This window comes from Coturnix japonica, chromosome 2 (assembly GCF_054131305.1).
Source record: "Coturnix japonica strain WE chromosome 2, WE-NBRP24, whole genome shotgun sequence".
In the NCBI taxonomy this organism is placed as follows: Eukaryota; Metazoa; Chordata; class Aves; order Galliformes; family Phasianidae; genus Coturnix; species Coturnix japonica.
Window position 1 is genome coordinate 53,945,995 of NC_140664.1, and position 15,847 is coordinate 53,961,841.

The 15,847-nt window shown below is 45.9% G+C and overlaps 1 protein-coding gene across 5 annotated transcripts in view; it reads right to left on the reverse strand.

Moving 5' to 3' along the window:
* Positions 1–15,847, reverse strand: part of RIPOR2 (RHO family interacting cell polarization regulator 2) — a 49,646-nt gene that overhangs the window by 16,221 nt on the left and 17,578 nt on the right. For all 5 annotated transcript variants that reach the window (XM_015855158.3, XM_015855159.3, XM_085537585.1 and 2 more), the window contains exons 2-8: positions 8,938–9,064; positions 7,535–7,690; positions 6,877–6,955; positions 6,626–6,649; positions 6,056–6,109; positions 4,249–4,398; positions 3,295–3,358 (exon numbers count right to left, since the gene is read on the reverse strand). In XM_015855158.3, the coding sequence (XP_015710644.2) occupies positions 3,295–3,358; positions 4,249–4,398; positions 6,056–6,109; positions 6,626–6,649; positions 6,877–6,955; positions 7,535–7,690; positions 8,938–9,064 (654 nt within the window). The remainder of the gene's footprint in view (positions 1–3,294; positions 3,359–4,248; positions 4,399–6,055; positions 6,110–6,625; positions 6,650–6,876; positions 6,956–7,534; positions 7,691–8,937; positions 9,065–15,847) is intronic.

Below are 15,847 nucleotides of genomic sequence, written 5' to 3' on the forward strand. Positions count from 1 at the left end.
ATCACAAGGTGTAGGCGAGCTGCTCATTACTATGCAGTGCTTGCTGGTTAACCCAAATCAGCCCCAACTGTCTGTTCTAACAAGAAGTTTCATAGTTTCATAGTCTCATAGTCTCATGCGGGTTGGAAGGGACCTTAGAGATCATCGAGTCCAGCCCCCGGAATTCGAGCCTCTGTGTAGCAGAGCAGCACTTCTACCACTTGCGCCACAGGGGGGATTCGAACTCCGGGCCCCAGTGTTGCAAGGCGGCGTCCTTAACCACTGCGCCACCGGGGCACACACAGAAGTCTGTGATACAACTCCCTAATGGTAACACAGTGAGGGAGAGGGACTCCATACTGTAACCATTATATTACTACCCCAGTGTCTTTAAGCACTAACTACATCAAGAACTACAAGTGACCTCTGTAATATGAGATTTATCCCATCTTTCCCCAGAGGGGTGATATATACACTACAAGAGCTTTGCTGCACTACCTGCATGAGAGCTTTTTTTAAAAGGATGTCATGATGCTATTTCTGTATTGGCACCATACATACGAAATAGAAAGTTTCCTAGGGCTTGTGACCATCCTGAAGCCCCATGGAAGACACCACCCGCCTCCTGGCCTTCTAACTTGCCCTCCTGCAGGATGGGGGCAACTGGCTGCTTTCTGGTCACCCAACCCTCTGCACAGGGAATCTCTTCTTCCTCCCTGATCTCTTCATTAGGTAGCTACTGCATTTGTTTTGCTATTAAGAAAAAAAATAATTGCCTCATTTCCTTCAGCTGCTCACCACCCCAGGCATACACGGCATCTTTTTTGCCTTCTCATACCAGCTGCTGCTGGTATTCGCATAGAGAGAGAAAGAGGTGTGTTAGCATCAGCACAGCTAAGATGTGACCTACTGCTGGCTTCTACTGCCATGCTGCAGTTGGGCTGTGGGACCAACTAGATCTCTATTGTGCAGTCCTGGCCTGTCCCTGTAATCTGCTGGTCTTTCATATCTTTGATCAGAAAATAGTTTTCTTCACTTATCCTATTGCTTAGCTGAACAAAGATGCCCTTGTTCAGAGCTCATATTACCAATTCCTATCTAATTTATTTACTGTTCATAAATTATTCAAACTTTCTAGCACTCCACTGCTGCTCCTCTCTCCCTAGGCACACTTTTACAAAGGAATTTGATCTCTGCTGGGATGCATCTCTGAAAGCATCTGAGGAATATAAAAGGCCCCTCCTTTGCTCACTGGATGGGGGGATGTGACTGGGGCCTCTGTGTGTGTGTGCTGTCTGGAGCTCGGGTCTATGCCTGGTGACAGGCCCTGCCAGCTTGGGCAGGAACCAAGGTCTGGGAATAAGGTCTTAAGGCTGCTGGTGCTGCTTAGGTCTCTGCAGCCAGATGATGGGCAGACTGAACACTGCACAGCTGCTGAGCTCACATCACTGTCACAGGGAACATAAGTTTTGGTGGCGTGAGTGGCTCTTGGGGCTTCAGTGTACAGCAGGAGCCAATGGCTCTCGTCACAGAATCATTACAGTTGGATAAGACCACTTGGATCATCTAGTCCAATTGTTGACCTATCTCCACCATGTCCCTCAGTGCCACACCTACATGGTTCTTCAACACCTCCCTGTGCAGTCTGTGCTCTCTCTTCCTCACCTCTCTTCTCTAAGAAGAAATTATCCCTAATATTCAGCCTGAACCTCCCCTGATGCAAACTATTCCTTCCTGTCCTATCTCTGCTATCTGGGAGAAGGGGCTGATCCCCACCTCCCGGCCACCTCCTGCTTGCACAGCTTCAAATGGCTTTGTAGAAGCAGTGCTTTGGGCTCAAAACACAGACTGGGAGGGGAAGGTGACTGCTCCTGGGAGGTCAGTGCAATTATTGGCAGGACGGGGCCACTAGGTGGCTGTGTAAGGTGCCAGAACAGGAACGTATTTTGTGTTCAGGGCCCTGAAGCCTTCTGCAACGTGCTTAGCTCTGCTCGAGGGCAGGAATGTGGGCAGGTGGGCTTTAGCGTTGGACCAGAGTGCTGCTCTAAGATGGCTGAGTGTTTCACTGTCTGCTGTCCTGGTGCTTCAAAGAGGGGTAAGGGCACTTCCCTGTGCATCATAACAGGGCGCTTGGCTTACCTACAAGGACTTCTACAGTCACACAACGGGTTTTCCTGTTTAATTTCAGCTGATTAATCCTGAGCTACTGCTCGTTCTGTCAGATTTATTCTCTTTATTTTGAGAAATGATTAGGCTTAAATATATATATATATATATATATGTATGTATCAATGATAAAAACACAGTGTGGGCTCCGTGTTTCCTGATGATGCTGTGTGGGTTGGTTCTCTTTCCATGTAAGTGACAGAGTACACAGAAATAGCTGTCACTGGAGTGGCTTGGAACAGATAAGCTTTGGGGGGAGGAACACTTTGATTTTTAACATTAGATTCCAAAGTTAGCTGGATGTGCTGTGGTGTAATGAAAGGGTGAAGCCTGCTATGTGATGGCTAGGTTTTTGTGCTAGAGCTGTGACAATAGCAAAAGTTGGACTGTCCTACTGGATTCCCATTCCTAGGGTAAGTGACCTACATAAGAGTCACGGTGTCCTAATTAGAAAATGCTTAGCAATATGGCATTTCTCTTTGCTAATTTCTCATTTGGCTTCTTCATGGTACAAGAATGTTTTAGACGTAGCTGTCATCTGTGGTTTGCTCTCTGCTTCACTGTAGCCCGCAGGCCTTCCTGGAAGACTCAGGCATACAAGAGAGAAGGGGCCTGGCCTTTTCAGCCCAGTTGTTTGTGATGCCCTGATGTGCTCTGTGACAAGTCATCCTGTCTTGAACTGTGCACTGCTCTGCATTTACAGCAACTATGGCAATGCCCTGAGGGGCACAGCTTGATGCAATTTCCTTTCTGCGCTGTATGGCCTTTGGTCTACTATTTTGAAGTTCAGCTCCATGGACGTTCATGTAGCTCTTAAAGGGTTGTGGAGATAGAGGCAAAAGGTGCAGCACCCTTCAAACTGAATTGCTTTGGCTGTTGGGAGGAGTATTTGGGAGAGCCTAACTAGCACATCTCCCTTGAACACATGAATCATGTTATTGGAATTATCTCACTGTAAACTGCTCCCAGCTCTGTGATCCTTTCCACAGTGCAGAGGGGCAAGTCAGAGTTTGAAGGCTCAGCAATTGGTGCAGAGGACGAGTAAGCATGCTTATAAGTACATATATAAAACCAAAGCATCTCAACGCCCTCAGCACCAGGCACAGACTGACTTCTGTTCAGTGAAAGGAAAGGTGAAAAGGTAATTACCTTTCATCTTGATACAAAACTCCCCCAGCAGGTTTTCCAGCTCTGCTTCTATGGTACACATGTTCTGTGTTGGAAGACAGAATAGTGAGGTCAGACAAACCCTCTTTCTAAGTTCTATTTGGAAATAAACACTTCTATTATGCAGAGGAAAGGTATTTGTCATTAAAATCCATATGCAAGAGCTACTTTTGTCTAGCAAACTCTGGCCCTAAAAACAGCAGCTGAACTATGCCTGCTTACACCAAAGCTGAATGTAAACCTGCGATCTAATTCTGGCATTGGCAGCAGGCAGCTGTAGCCTTAAAGTGTAGCATGGCTACTGTCCCTGTCTTCTCTCACCAGGACACAAGCCAGCAGCAGCTCCATGCCAGAGTAGCTCCCAGCACGTTTTTATTCACCCACAAAACATGGACGACATTAAAAATAAAGACTGTGTGAGATGGGTACTTGACCCTCCCCAAAGAGCTAGGCAGGATGCCACAGCTTGTGCACTGTGATGTTTGCAGCACTATTAGATTTTCCTTAATTAAACTGCTGGTTTAATAAAATAGATAGTAATCACAGCAATTGAAACTGGATGCAGAGCACAAGATGTCTGCCTGTTCCAGCTACCCTGCCACCCTAATGTCTGCAGGGTGGGAAGGAACGTGTATGGCTGCAACATATGTAGGTTCAGGGTAGATTTACTTCTTTGCATGCAGTGGTTCCTGGGGTATAGCCCTCGTCTTTTGGAACATAACCATTATTATTTCAAAGAACTCTTTGAGCTTATGTCACCTGTCTTTATAAGATAACAGGAATTCACTTGAAGACAAATAAATAATTAACAATCTTCCTTCACTGACTTTACACCTAACCCTTTTATCTGGATGTGGTTATCACTGAAATGAGTGGCCAAGATTTCACGGCCTTTCAACAGTGTGAAAATGGAAGACCAAATGGATGAGGACCTACTTCTGTGTATTCCTTGTAACTCCTGTTGATTTCAGTTAAACTCTCTCGAGCTGCTTTGCTGGTAGGAGACATTGCAAAGGCCTGCTTCATTTTGCTGGCACCATCACAGAGGCGTCGCTGGATACAGTAGGCCTCGTAAAGCTCATCCACCTGGAGCAAACAATGGGAATGGCAAGGAGGGGAGGGAAAAAAGAAAGAAAGACAAAAAACTGAGAACTCAATGAAATAAAAGAATTGCATTAAAAGGAAACTAAGCCAAACAAGTGATTAAACCCTCGGATGGAGAGTGAGTGGATGAATGAAGCTGTCAGCAAAGCTATCATACTGTTACAGCTGACCAAAAAGAATCAGCACAAGACACAAATACAGGGACTGGTTTTAAAACCTCAAGAACTAGGAGCTGTAGCCCGAATAAACAAAAGTTTAGAAACAACTGATGGCAAAGTAAGTATTTTGAACTTCAGTTCCATAGATGCTTGCATAATTTCCTTGAGATCTTCTTAAGAGTCCTTGGCATGGCCGAGGCACCGGGCATTCAGTAAGCAGTCTGGAGGTTTTGTAATACTTGGTGACATACAACTTAAAGTCTCACCTGGATCTAGCCTTCAATGGATTTACAAGTCTCATGCTTTGGTTTCTCCTTTCCCTTTAATCCCTGCACTGAACTTATATGTTTATGCCATCCAAGCTGTCCAGTGGAAGTCTCCAATGGTACAGTTTAATTTAAGGTTCCTTTGCTTCCTATGCAGTGGGTGCCCATGTTGAGCACAGGGGTTGAAAGAACCTTCTGGCATCTGAAACTAAACTGTGTTGTCACCCGAACAAGCCCACAAGTTTTAATGCAGTGCAGCTCTGCTCCTCCTGCCTCTGTTGCTGTGGGCTACAGAAAGAGAACTAATGTTCTCAGGTGATCAGAGTTATACCCTTGTGTTTGGTGCTTTTCATTCCCGTTATAAGCATAGAAACCATTAGCTCTTAGAGTGCTAGAGTGGGAAGGCCTTGAATGGAAATGTTCTCCAAGCAATAATTTTGCCATTCATGCTGCCAGCAAGAGAGAAAACGGCTGGGGGAACAAAATTTCATCCTATTGCCTGGTGACTTTTTTCAGCTCACGGAGTAAGAGAACACGAAATTAAAAGGTTTGGCTGGGCTGTCATAATTGGAGCACTTCAAGCTGTAAGAACACTTTTCAAACTGCTCTCAAAAGGCATTTCATCCATCAAAAATAATTCCTTCTTTTGTCAGACTCAGAAAAGTAACTAATAGCTAGCAGATATGTTTATAGCCATGAGAACACATGTCGTGGGTCTCGTCCAACTCTAAACTCTACAGGTATAAATCACAAGCACCTCTACTGGGTACAAGAGACTCATTCTCACCAATGCAATCAGGTAGATGTGAACCCACCAAACCTTGCAGCAGAAGATTTAGCAGCAAAAACATCCTAGATGTGGTGTGCCGTGGAGTTACAGCTGGAGAATTGGATGACTTTCAAATGTAACTCCACTTTTACCTCTAGTTTAGAAGTAAGCATGCTGTGAGAGACTTGTCCCAGCAAGCACCTGCTTCCATGTTCTCAGTATGGCTAAAAGTGCATGGGAGCATTGTGAGGCATGGAGAGTGGCTGGGTGTCAGAGGTTACCAATGAAAACCCTCTTCATTTCTGACCACCAAGCTGTTAAAGCAAAAGCAGTGAATCTAGGAGAGGCTTTGTCAAATCCACCTTCCTGGAAGGTGGCAGGAGAGGGCAGCAGTAGCCCCAGGGTTTGTTTTTTCTAATGTAGGACATGCTTGGGGTGCTCAATACCTTGCTGATATGGAACTCCAGCCTCCTCATGTATCGCTCGACTGCTTTGATTTGCTGTGGGAAAAACAGAAAGGCAGAGAGTGAGGCACATGTGAACACATCTGTAAGATATCTCCATGCTAGCTTGTGTCTTCGGATCCCAAGGAGTCTGAGGAGCTCCTCCTTAATGCACATGAGGCCCTGCTGCCCATAAATCCACTGTCCCACCTTACTGTGATTAAGCTGCTGCTGAAAATGGAGCTTACTGCTCTTTGTGAATGTCCACACCATGAAGTGCTGACTGGCGCTCATTCAGAGGTGCATAATGCAAGAGCAAAGGCAGCTGCTTGAGCCCTTGGCTCATCCCTCTGGGGTTGGTCTGTAGACACTCAGGATGTGCCCTTGGCAGTCTCCCACCCACCTGAGGCTTACAGGGCAAAGTTGGACAAGGCAAATGATTCAATGGCTTGCAGGTAACTTCAGTATCAATGACATTAGCCTGGCTATTAGAGCTGGCTGAGAGTTTCCAGCTCCATACACCACACAAATACTAACACTACCTTGCAAGAAGTGTTGAAAAGGATAACGTACCTTATCTAAATCATACAGGACTCCCTGCAACAGAGAAGAAGAAACTGTGATTTATTTTGCAACGTGACAGTGCCAGAGCACTGTGAGACAATAACATTTATCAGTGAATAGAGATCAAAACCACAGTAAAAGTTGGAAGGGACAAAGATCATGCATGCACATGCCCAGTTTCCCACTCCCAGCCCATGCCTGTTCCAGTACCTCTGGATGGGCACCATGCTTCTCTATACAATCACAAGTATGACACGTACCAGGCGTGAGTTTCTTCTCATGTCTTTTAACTGAGCAGTCAGCTTGTCCAGCTCTGTCTGGTGCACTTCCAGATACTCGCTGTAAACACAAAGCAGAGAAGGGAGACATGAGCTCTGCAGCATGTCATGGAGCCCCTTCCTGAGAGCTATACAAGGAAATCTCTGCAACAAATGGCCTTCCTCAAAAAGTTGATCTGTATCGATCTGGTCTAAAAACAGTTTCCCTGCTGCCTTTCTGAGAATAAGTAGAAGCCACTTGTTGAAGTAGCCCGGTGTTTTCCTGATGCTAAACAACTGCTTTCAAGTAAGCTATCTGCTGCTTAGTTTACAGGCTGGTGCCTTCCGATTGCTGCTATAATGTCTGGCTGGTAAAAGCCCTTATCATCAGAAGCATTATCTTAAGGATGATACACTCTTCTGATATGACTCCAGGAAACCTGGAGGAAAAAAATTCTACTGTTGAAATCCCTGTCCTTGAGACTTTTGTAAGCAAACAGAATTCTAGACTGATTTTCCCTACACATATTTCCAGTCCTAAGTGTTATTCCAACAGGTACATTCTTCGATCACTAAGGATCTCTGCTTCTGTGACATGTTTTTCTAGGGGCTAAAATATCCTGGGAAAGCTTCAGTCAACAAGCACAATAAAGGCTCTTACTCCAGGCCATTCTTCAAGGCTCTGTAGACCTCTTCCACTCTTTTGGGCTGAGGTTCCTTGGGGGTGGTGCTGTTCTTGTGGCCCAAATTATGCATTTTCTTCACTTTTGCTTGGGGCTTCTTGAGCGCCGAGGTATTTTCAATAAAAGAGTTACACCTGCAAAGTGAACATAAAAGAGGAGAAAATCCCTGTAAATCACAAACAAGCTCAAAGAAGCGTAGCTTAAAGAAATCTTCCTGATTTTATCTGTGCTAGAGAAATGGTTCTGCTTACGTGCCTGCTGCTTAAAAGGCTGTGTTTGTTTACAGGTTGAGAGGTCTGAGCAGTCTGGGATGTGTGCCGTCAGCTTTTGATGTGCCAGTTGCCTTTCCCAGATATGAAGTCCCAGGCTCATCAGGCATTACTGTCTTATCCCATGCCTGTCCTGCCTCCTGCTGCTTAGACTCAGCCATGAAAGGGCTAAGAGCAAAGGGGTGCCTAGATAATTCCAGGTGTAAAGTCTGGAGGCTCCTAAGACTGGGGACTGTGTATCTGGAGGCTTCATGGTGGCTGCAGCTCCTCACAGGGAGCGGAGGAGCAGTGTTGAGCTCTGCTCTCCGTGATGGCAACGGGGCCAGAGAGAACAGCGTGAAGCTGTGTCAGTGGAGGGGCAGCTGGGACAGCAGTTAGGGAAAGGATCTGCACCAGAGGGTGGTGGGCAAGGAATGAGCTGCCAGAGCTCAAGACAACATTCTCAGACATAGGATTTGAATTTTGGGTGGTCCTGCATGGAGCAGGAGTTGAACTCGATGATCCCTGTGGGTCCTTTCCAACATGAGTTATTGCATGATTCTCTATCATGCTGCTGGTCTCGATCGTGGACCACAAATGGAGGACAGCTGTGCTGCATGTAGGTGGCTCTCTGGCTCCCCTCCTGCAGGTCAGCATCTAACCCTACTGCTGGCAATCGGGAGGTGACCTCCTCACCCTGCAGCTCCTCCCTGATTGCTGACTGGTGATCTCGAGCTTGGTGGAGTTCACACAAGTTGAAACTAATTGGAAAGCAGCCTCTGGAGGCATCTGGCTGACCCAGTAAAGTGCACTGCTCAAAGCAGGAGGTCCTGTCTAGCCAAAGGACCGTGCAGGGAAAGGCTCTAAACAAGAATCTGCTTCCAGCAGGATGCTGAAGCAGCTCTGCAATAAATAAATAAATAAATAAATAAATAAAGGGGCTGCTTTGACTTCACAGCAGCAATGAGAAAACTAACAGCTTAATGACATGGGCAATATGTAAGGAGATTTTAGCCTAGAAGACTGCAAGCTGGGGAGAAGGAAGTTCTTCCTCACCTCCCTTACACCTTCTAAACCCTCAGGCCCATTTAGCAGCTGACTGTGAAATGCCACTTAAAGAACGGGGTACTTGCCTAGAGCGTCTCTCTTGCAGACCGCTGAAGCCAGCAAAGGACTGGCTCCTGATAATCCCATTAGGACCTCCTGGAGAGAATGAATGTGATCCTATTGACATGATTTCTGGAAGCCTGGAGGATATTCCTGAAAAAGAATGGAAGGAAGGTCAGGGATGGGGTAGGAAGGAGGGCTGCTGTGAGGCAGGGGCATCAGAAAGGAGGAAAGCAACCCAACCCCAAGTGGGGCTGTGAGCCAGGGCACCAACACAACCCCCAGCTCCAGTCTGCTATGTCTGTTGGTTGGTCTGCAGAACAAATTACACGAGTGCCTGTAAGGATGTCTTATTCGCATGGAAAACAGCAGAAATGGTGAGGGTTTCACCAGCTCATTTGTGCTGCCCAACTGTCCCACCTCAGAAAAGAAGTGGTTTCAACACCTGACTTACAGCACATACAGCTGTATGCCTGTCCTGTACTATGAAAACTGTGCTGTGGCTGCAATGAGGATCTGGATGTGGGGCTGGTAACTAGCTGCTGCGATGTGCTAATCCCAGCAGTGGCCCCAATTCATGCCATGCCTGGCACACTTCTCCCCCAGATCCAGCATCACCATCTGCTACACCAGAAGTGCTACCCCTTAGCAACTATGCTATGCTGAGGTGGTCAGTGAACTAAGGAGGACCCTGCTGCTCCCTTATCCCACAGGACGCATCCATTCACCACCCACCTTCCTTCCCAGGTTGCTAACGCCACTGCTTTGGGAAACACATGGAGAAACTAAGCCAGCTTAAAATATCCTGACAAAAAATGAACAAAAATATTGTTTTCCCATCTACTTTAAAAGCAGACCCCGATACAGTCCATACCCTCAGTTCATTTTACCCTGCATCTCCTCCAGCAGCTGTGGATGAGTATGGGGCTGAGATAGGGCTGCAGCAGGACTCCGGGTATTAGGGCTAGAGCTGCCTGAAGGCAACAGAGCTGATGCTTTGCGACACTGCAGCCTATGGGACCTGGTGGGTAAACTTAAAGCAGTCTCTTGTCCCCACAAATGAAGAATAATCCACAGCTGAGTGCCCCAAAGGGAGCCACGTACAAGGACCGCAGATTTGCAGCCTGAGCCTTCACAACCAAACATATTTATTGCAGATAAGGAGCAGAGCTATGCAGTGCCTCCACAGCAAACACTCACTGGAAAAAGCAAATATGTGGGGAAACGTCGTGCACAGTCCAGTTATGTTTGATTTGTAATGCTAGGCTGGACAAATACTCCCCGAGGTGGCATTCGGCACCGTGGCGAGCTGCTACTTTTCTCTGGAGAGGATTGTATTGCACAAGAAGAGCTGCTTTGTCAGGAATATTTCTGTAAGAGCTCTGCCAAAAATATTTCTTCCAGCCTCAGAATTGTCAGCGTTATTAGCGATGTGAAATATTCTCCGTTACACAACCCAAACAGCATCGATCTCTTGGTTTTGGAAGTGAGATCTGGTCAGTACTCTGTAACAGGGCAACCGTCATAGATGCAGCCTTGGCTTTGTGATAGGTGTGTTTAAGCCAGATTTTCTCCACTGCTGTGACCAGCAGGTAGCCATGATCTACCTGGGGAGGTCTAGAAAGGTTTCTGTCTCCATCCAGTCTCATGCCTGGGCAAGAACAACCACTGAGGTCTCTCTCGATCCAGCTGTGCCAACCGAAGCCTTCCTGAACAATCCCAAGGCACATCTAGGGAATAAGCATCGGCCAGAGGCTATTCCAGCTACTCCAGCGAGCAGCTTGGATGTAGCCAGACCCCATTTTCAGGAGACTTTTATAGCTGGAGACCATTCCAACCCATCTGGCCTTGTGCCTGGAGCACAGGAGCAGGAGTGATGGGTTTATGGCAGAGCTCCACAGGAGCATCTGCAGATGTGAGCCCTGGCTGACGGTTGTCTGGTTCCCAGTCACTACTTCCCACCTCCACTGTCTTCCATCAGCAGTGCTGGTATGTGCTAGGATCAACTTTGGGATACAGAATTATCCTCAGCAGTCCAGTGCCATAAGCTGGAATCAAAACATTCCACTCTGTTCATCTAACAGGGCGTAGTATTAATTATGCTCACTGTACAGCTATGATCATGCTGCGAAAACCCTTCTGAGAACCAGCCCAAACCCCTCTGAGAGGAGCAGAAAGCCTTGAGGGTGTCCAGCAGGATGGATAGCACAGCCTGGCCAGCATCTGGTGACATGAGAGGGTAGAAGCTAAACCCCACTGACAAAAAACATCAGCTCACAAACCCTCAGGAAACAAAGGGAACAAGAGCAAACCTGATGCTGGGTGCTAGTCATGGCTATGTTGGCCATAAAAGCATAGCTCTTTTGTTTTGGAGAAGCTTAAAAACGCAACTATCTTGAAAAAGGAATTTACTGATTTATTTATATTACTTATTTTGCTGAAGTGCTCAGGGGCTTTGCAGTGCTTTAGTAGTGAGGGCTCTGCTCACAGTACCAAAAGGAAGTGTGGATGAAGTGCAATTGAAATGCAAACTGGAGACCTGCCTGGAGCTACTCTGCTTTGCTATTGCATAAAATGGTCAGAACTCAAAGCCCACACTGGCTCGTGCTCGATATATATGTTCATCTGGTTACAGTTCTCCTCTACCATACAAACACAATCTGCTGTTAAGATTTAATATTACATTGCCAACATCTCACAGCTGCATTGACCCCCTCTGGAAGTAGCAGCCCCTTAGCCCAGATTTGCACAGGCACCACATTCACGTTCATGGATTATTTATGACACTGACATCTAGCAAATACCCTTTGGGTGATGAGTATTTGCCATGCTGTGGGAAAACGCTTCGCTGAGGTGCAGTTATATTCCTGCTTATTATTAAACCATTCACAAGCTCCTGTGCTAAACAAGCCTACCTCTGAGTTTAATAATAGAGATGTACCATCATTGTATGCATGTATGTAATCACTGGGGTAATTTCAGTAGGACTCAGTCCACGAGGACTCACACAGATCTGCTATGGAACTGATCGCTGTCCCTACAGATGCACAGCCCTGAAGGGATTTTGGTGATGCTCCAATGTAATGATCAAGTTTCTAAACCCACAGTTAGTAGTTATCTGGCATAAAGCTACCATCTTCTAGTTACAATATGCATTTTTCTCTCAATATTAAAGCACAGTGTGCATCTGAAATGGTATTAAAAGCTTTGGAGATTCATGATTCTGCCTCAGCAGTGGATCAAACCAGCAGACTTACATTTTGAAATCTCTATAGTTGATGAATTGCCAGTATTTCACTTTAAAAAATCATCAGTCCATCTCCTGCTAATGTAAACATGCACTGTGTGTGTGTGAGCATAATTAATACAATTAGTATTGCCCGTGCTAAGTGTGTGGCAGCTGAGCAATGAATCTAGCAGCAGTGCTGAGGGATAAGGTGAAATCGTATCAGTATTTTTTCCTTCCTGACTCAGTGACAGTGTGCAGTGGGGATGGCAGATAATTGATGGTGCCTCTGTCCCCAGAGAAATAAACCCCATTGCCCTCATCTCTCCTTACGGCTGAAACAGCTGAGCCTGAGCTAATGAGAGAAGGGACTGCTGAGCCCATCACTTCCATAGGGCTTCCCTCTTTCAGTCACCCTCCGAATGGACTTGCACCTCCTGTAATGCCAAAGTATCTGTCAGAAACACATTTGCTAAATCAAGACTGACCTTTTCATTTGCTTTCCCCCCCTAACTGACCTAGAGACCACCAGTAAATACATGTTGCCAGTGCCCATGGTTGATCCTGCTCCTTCACAGCATCTGCAGTTATGGCTCTAGGTCTCGGGTTTGCTGTAGGATGTTAGGGAACTGAAACTGAAGGTTTGCGGCACAGCAGCTTTGGGGACGCTTTTAGATTAAATATAATCCTTGATTAAATGGGAGTGTGGGGGTAGATTCAAGGGCCGATCTGATCCTTGATAATCCTTTGTTCCTATCTTTTTGTTTTATGTGGCAAACATTTCATGGCCCCCTCTGGATCTGCAAAGATGTAATCCCCATAGTGAGATGTTTTGTCTGATGTTCCCTGTGCTGATCTGTGCACTGTGCATTAAGATTTGGTGATGATTGCTTGGGGTAAGGAAAGATGAGAGAGTCCACTAAACCTCTCTGAGCAGATTGCAGCAGCAGCCAAAGGGCTCAGCTGTGCATGCGAGGAACCTCTCTTAACCAAAAACCTGGCAACAGGGTATGTCTAACAAATGAACCAAGAACTTACTGAATAATGAAAGAACATATTCATATCTCATCTATGTCAAGGATTATGGTGTGCTTATCAGAGTAGCTTGTTAACTTAGAAAGGTAAAAAAGTAAAATGCTTTATTGCTTTATTGCAATAAAACCTCATTTAGCAGTGTGCACCTCCAAAAGAGTAAGCACAGCAAGGGAAGAAACTGACTATCCCCTACACGTCATGGCCCCCACACAGCAAGCCCATTCTTTCTGCTTTGAGTGAACAAATCAGTTCCGTACTCTGTCTCAGTCCAATTCTAAGCACATTCAATGTACATTCATGAAATCACAGAATCAATAAAATTGGAAAATAATATCAATTTCCCAGTTTCTTCCTTCCAACTTAATTGAATTACCCTGGCAATAAGACACCAGCGTGGCCAGTAGCCCAATCCGCCACCTGGAATTTATGGTTTCCATGTTCCCCTGACTCCTAGGAGGCACAAAGGTATGTATCTTGGATGACAATTTAGACATTCTTGTGGATGAATTTTTAATATAAAAGCTTGACAATAATATATGGGTAAGTGCCCTCAAAAGCATCATAAAAACTTCCACAAGAAAATTAACTCTCTTACAGGAGTGTTAACGTTTTTAGGACAAAAACTCTTAGGCTCCTAAATTCTGAATGTGTCAGGATCATTTCTGTGGGATGGAATCTCCTGGAAGCATCGAGAGATGAGTGGATTACATACAGTACAACCTTGATGGCATTTTTATGCTCCCAGTGACAGAGCTGCTACTTCTTGTGCAGGGTAGGGTTTGCTAGAGCAGGACCAGACATCTGAGCTCCATTTGAAGAACTATTCTGGGTTGCCAGAACAAAATCATGTGCATTTGTTCCATCAGAATCCAAGAAGGAGATTCTCCTAAATAGGAGCATATGGCTACACTGACAAGCACAATTCCTGAGCCTACATCAGCCAGTGAAAGGCCAGCAGATCTGTGAGCTTCAATTGTTAATTTTAGCACAGAAAAAGAGCCTCGTGGGCTTATCAGCATGGCTGCAGAGAACAGTATTGCACAGAAAGGGGCTACAAGCTGACTCTGTCTCCTTCTGAAGGGAGATGAGGGAGTGCTGGGGTTGTGCTGGGGTGGGCATCTGGGCAGTAGGAAGACTCTTTGGCTCCAGCACATGGAGCAATCTTTGGTCAGCCCAAGACACTGAGTTGGAAGCAGCACCGCCTGAGGTGGGTCTCTTGGCCAGCAGGATCTCCTCAAAGGCGTGGACTCGCTGCTGGCTGACGGCTCTGCTCTCACAGGGATACTTTCTTTTGTTAGTTGTATTTTTATATCTTCAGTTTGGGTGGATTCAGTTTTTGTAGTGCAAAGAAGGGCTGGTATCTCCTTTCTGGCCCTGCCTAAGTCATAGCCGAGAGCTCTGCCTGGATGCAGAAGATCCTGCGAGCGAGCACAAGGTGCCATTAATTATTTCTAATATACGACTGTTAGCATTGGGTACTTTGGTGACAAATTTTAGCTTCCGTGTCAAATAATATACCCCCAGGCCTTGATACGAATAGCAAGACTTGTACTTTACTGTTCCATTTATGGAAGAATGTTTTTTTCTGCTGTATGTAAGGACATTTTCAGCTGAAATGCTGCAGTATTTGCTAGCTCATCACAAGACAGCCTGAGCAGAAACCCAAGATGTCTACCATCTGGAGTGGCTCATGCTGTTTGTTCTGCTCTTCCTACCTGACTGGATGAAGCACGTAAACCAAAAAGCAGTAACAACAGTAATAATAAGAAAGCTAAGCATTCAGGTCACCTGCAGAACGGTGATGGCATCTTTGCCATATATTTGTATATATGGGAGTTGGCGGTTGAAGCTCCTATTGTAACATAATACCACAAATTCAGCTCTTATCAATCTGTTACACCAGTGCAGTCCTTGCAACCGTGCTGTGGTAGCTCTCAGCTCCCGGCACATGGAGCTCTTTCCTCTGCTTCAGTCCCCCTCAGAGAAACACCTCCAGCATCTTCCTCAATTTTGGTTTAGCACATGCTGAAAACATAAGGCGAGGGAAACGCTAAGGAGTAATTTAGCTGTAATAAACCCAAGGAAAATAAATTTGAGACTAAATGGCTCCCACACACGACAGATGGGTTCGCGGTGGCTGACCTCATTTTTTCAGTTCCAACATTTGTTTCGCGCTGGCAGCTGGAGCAACTGTGAGCGTGAAATACACCCAGGGCCGTCCTTAATGCCGTTCTCTTACAGTGCTCTGAGTACAGAGCGACCACATCCAGGCAGTGTTAGCACGGCTCAGCAGAACCAGTGCAGGGATGGCACACAAGAGTGAGGCCGAGAGATCAGGGCCTGCCTGTCTAATTAGATTTCGTGTTCATTCATTTAAAACTAAACCTGGTATGCAGAATTATCTTTGATTAGAAGTCAGCTCCAATTCTACTCATCATCGATTGTTCTTCGTGTCAATTAAAGAATTAATTAAAAGCAAAGCCCCCTGCCATTTGAGTGTAAGAAAATAACGTAAGGAAAAGCGTTCCTGAAAATCAGCTGAGGATGATTTCCCTGTGCTTGAAAGCCAGCTTTCACTGCATGTGCAGCAGTAGCTCAGCGCAAGCAGCCAGTGCCTTCCTGAATCACATCGACATTTTGCAGTGCTGTGGGGAGTAATGCAGCAGACTGTGTGC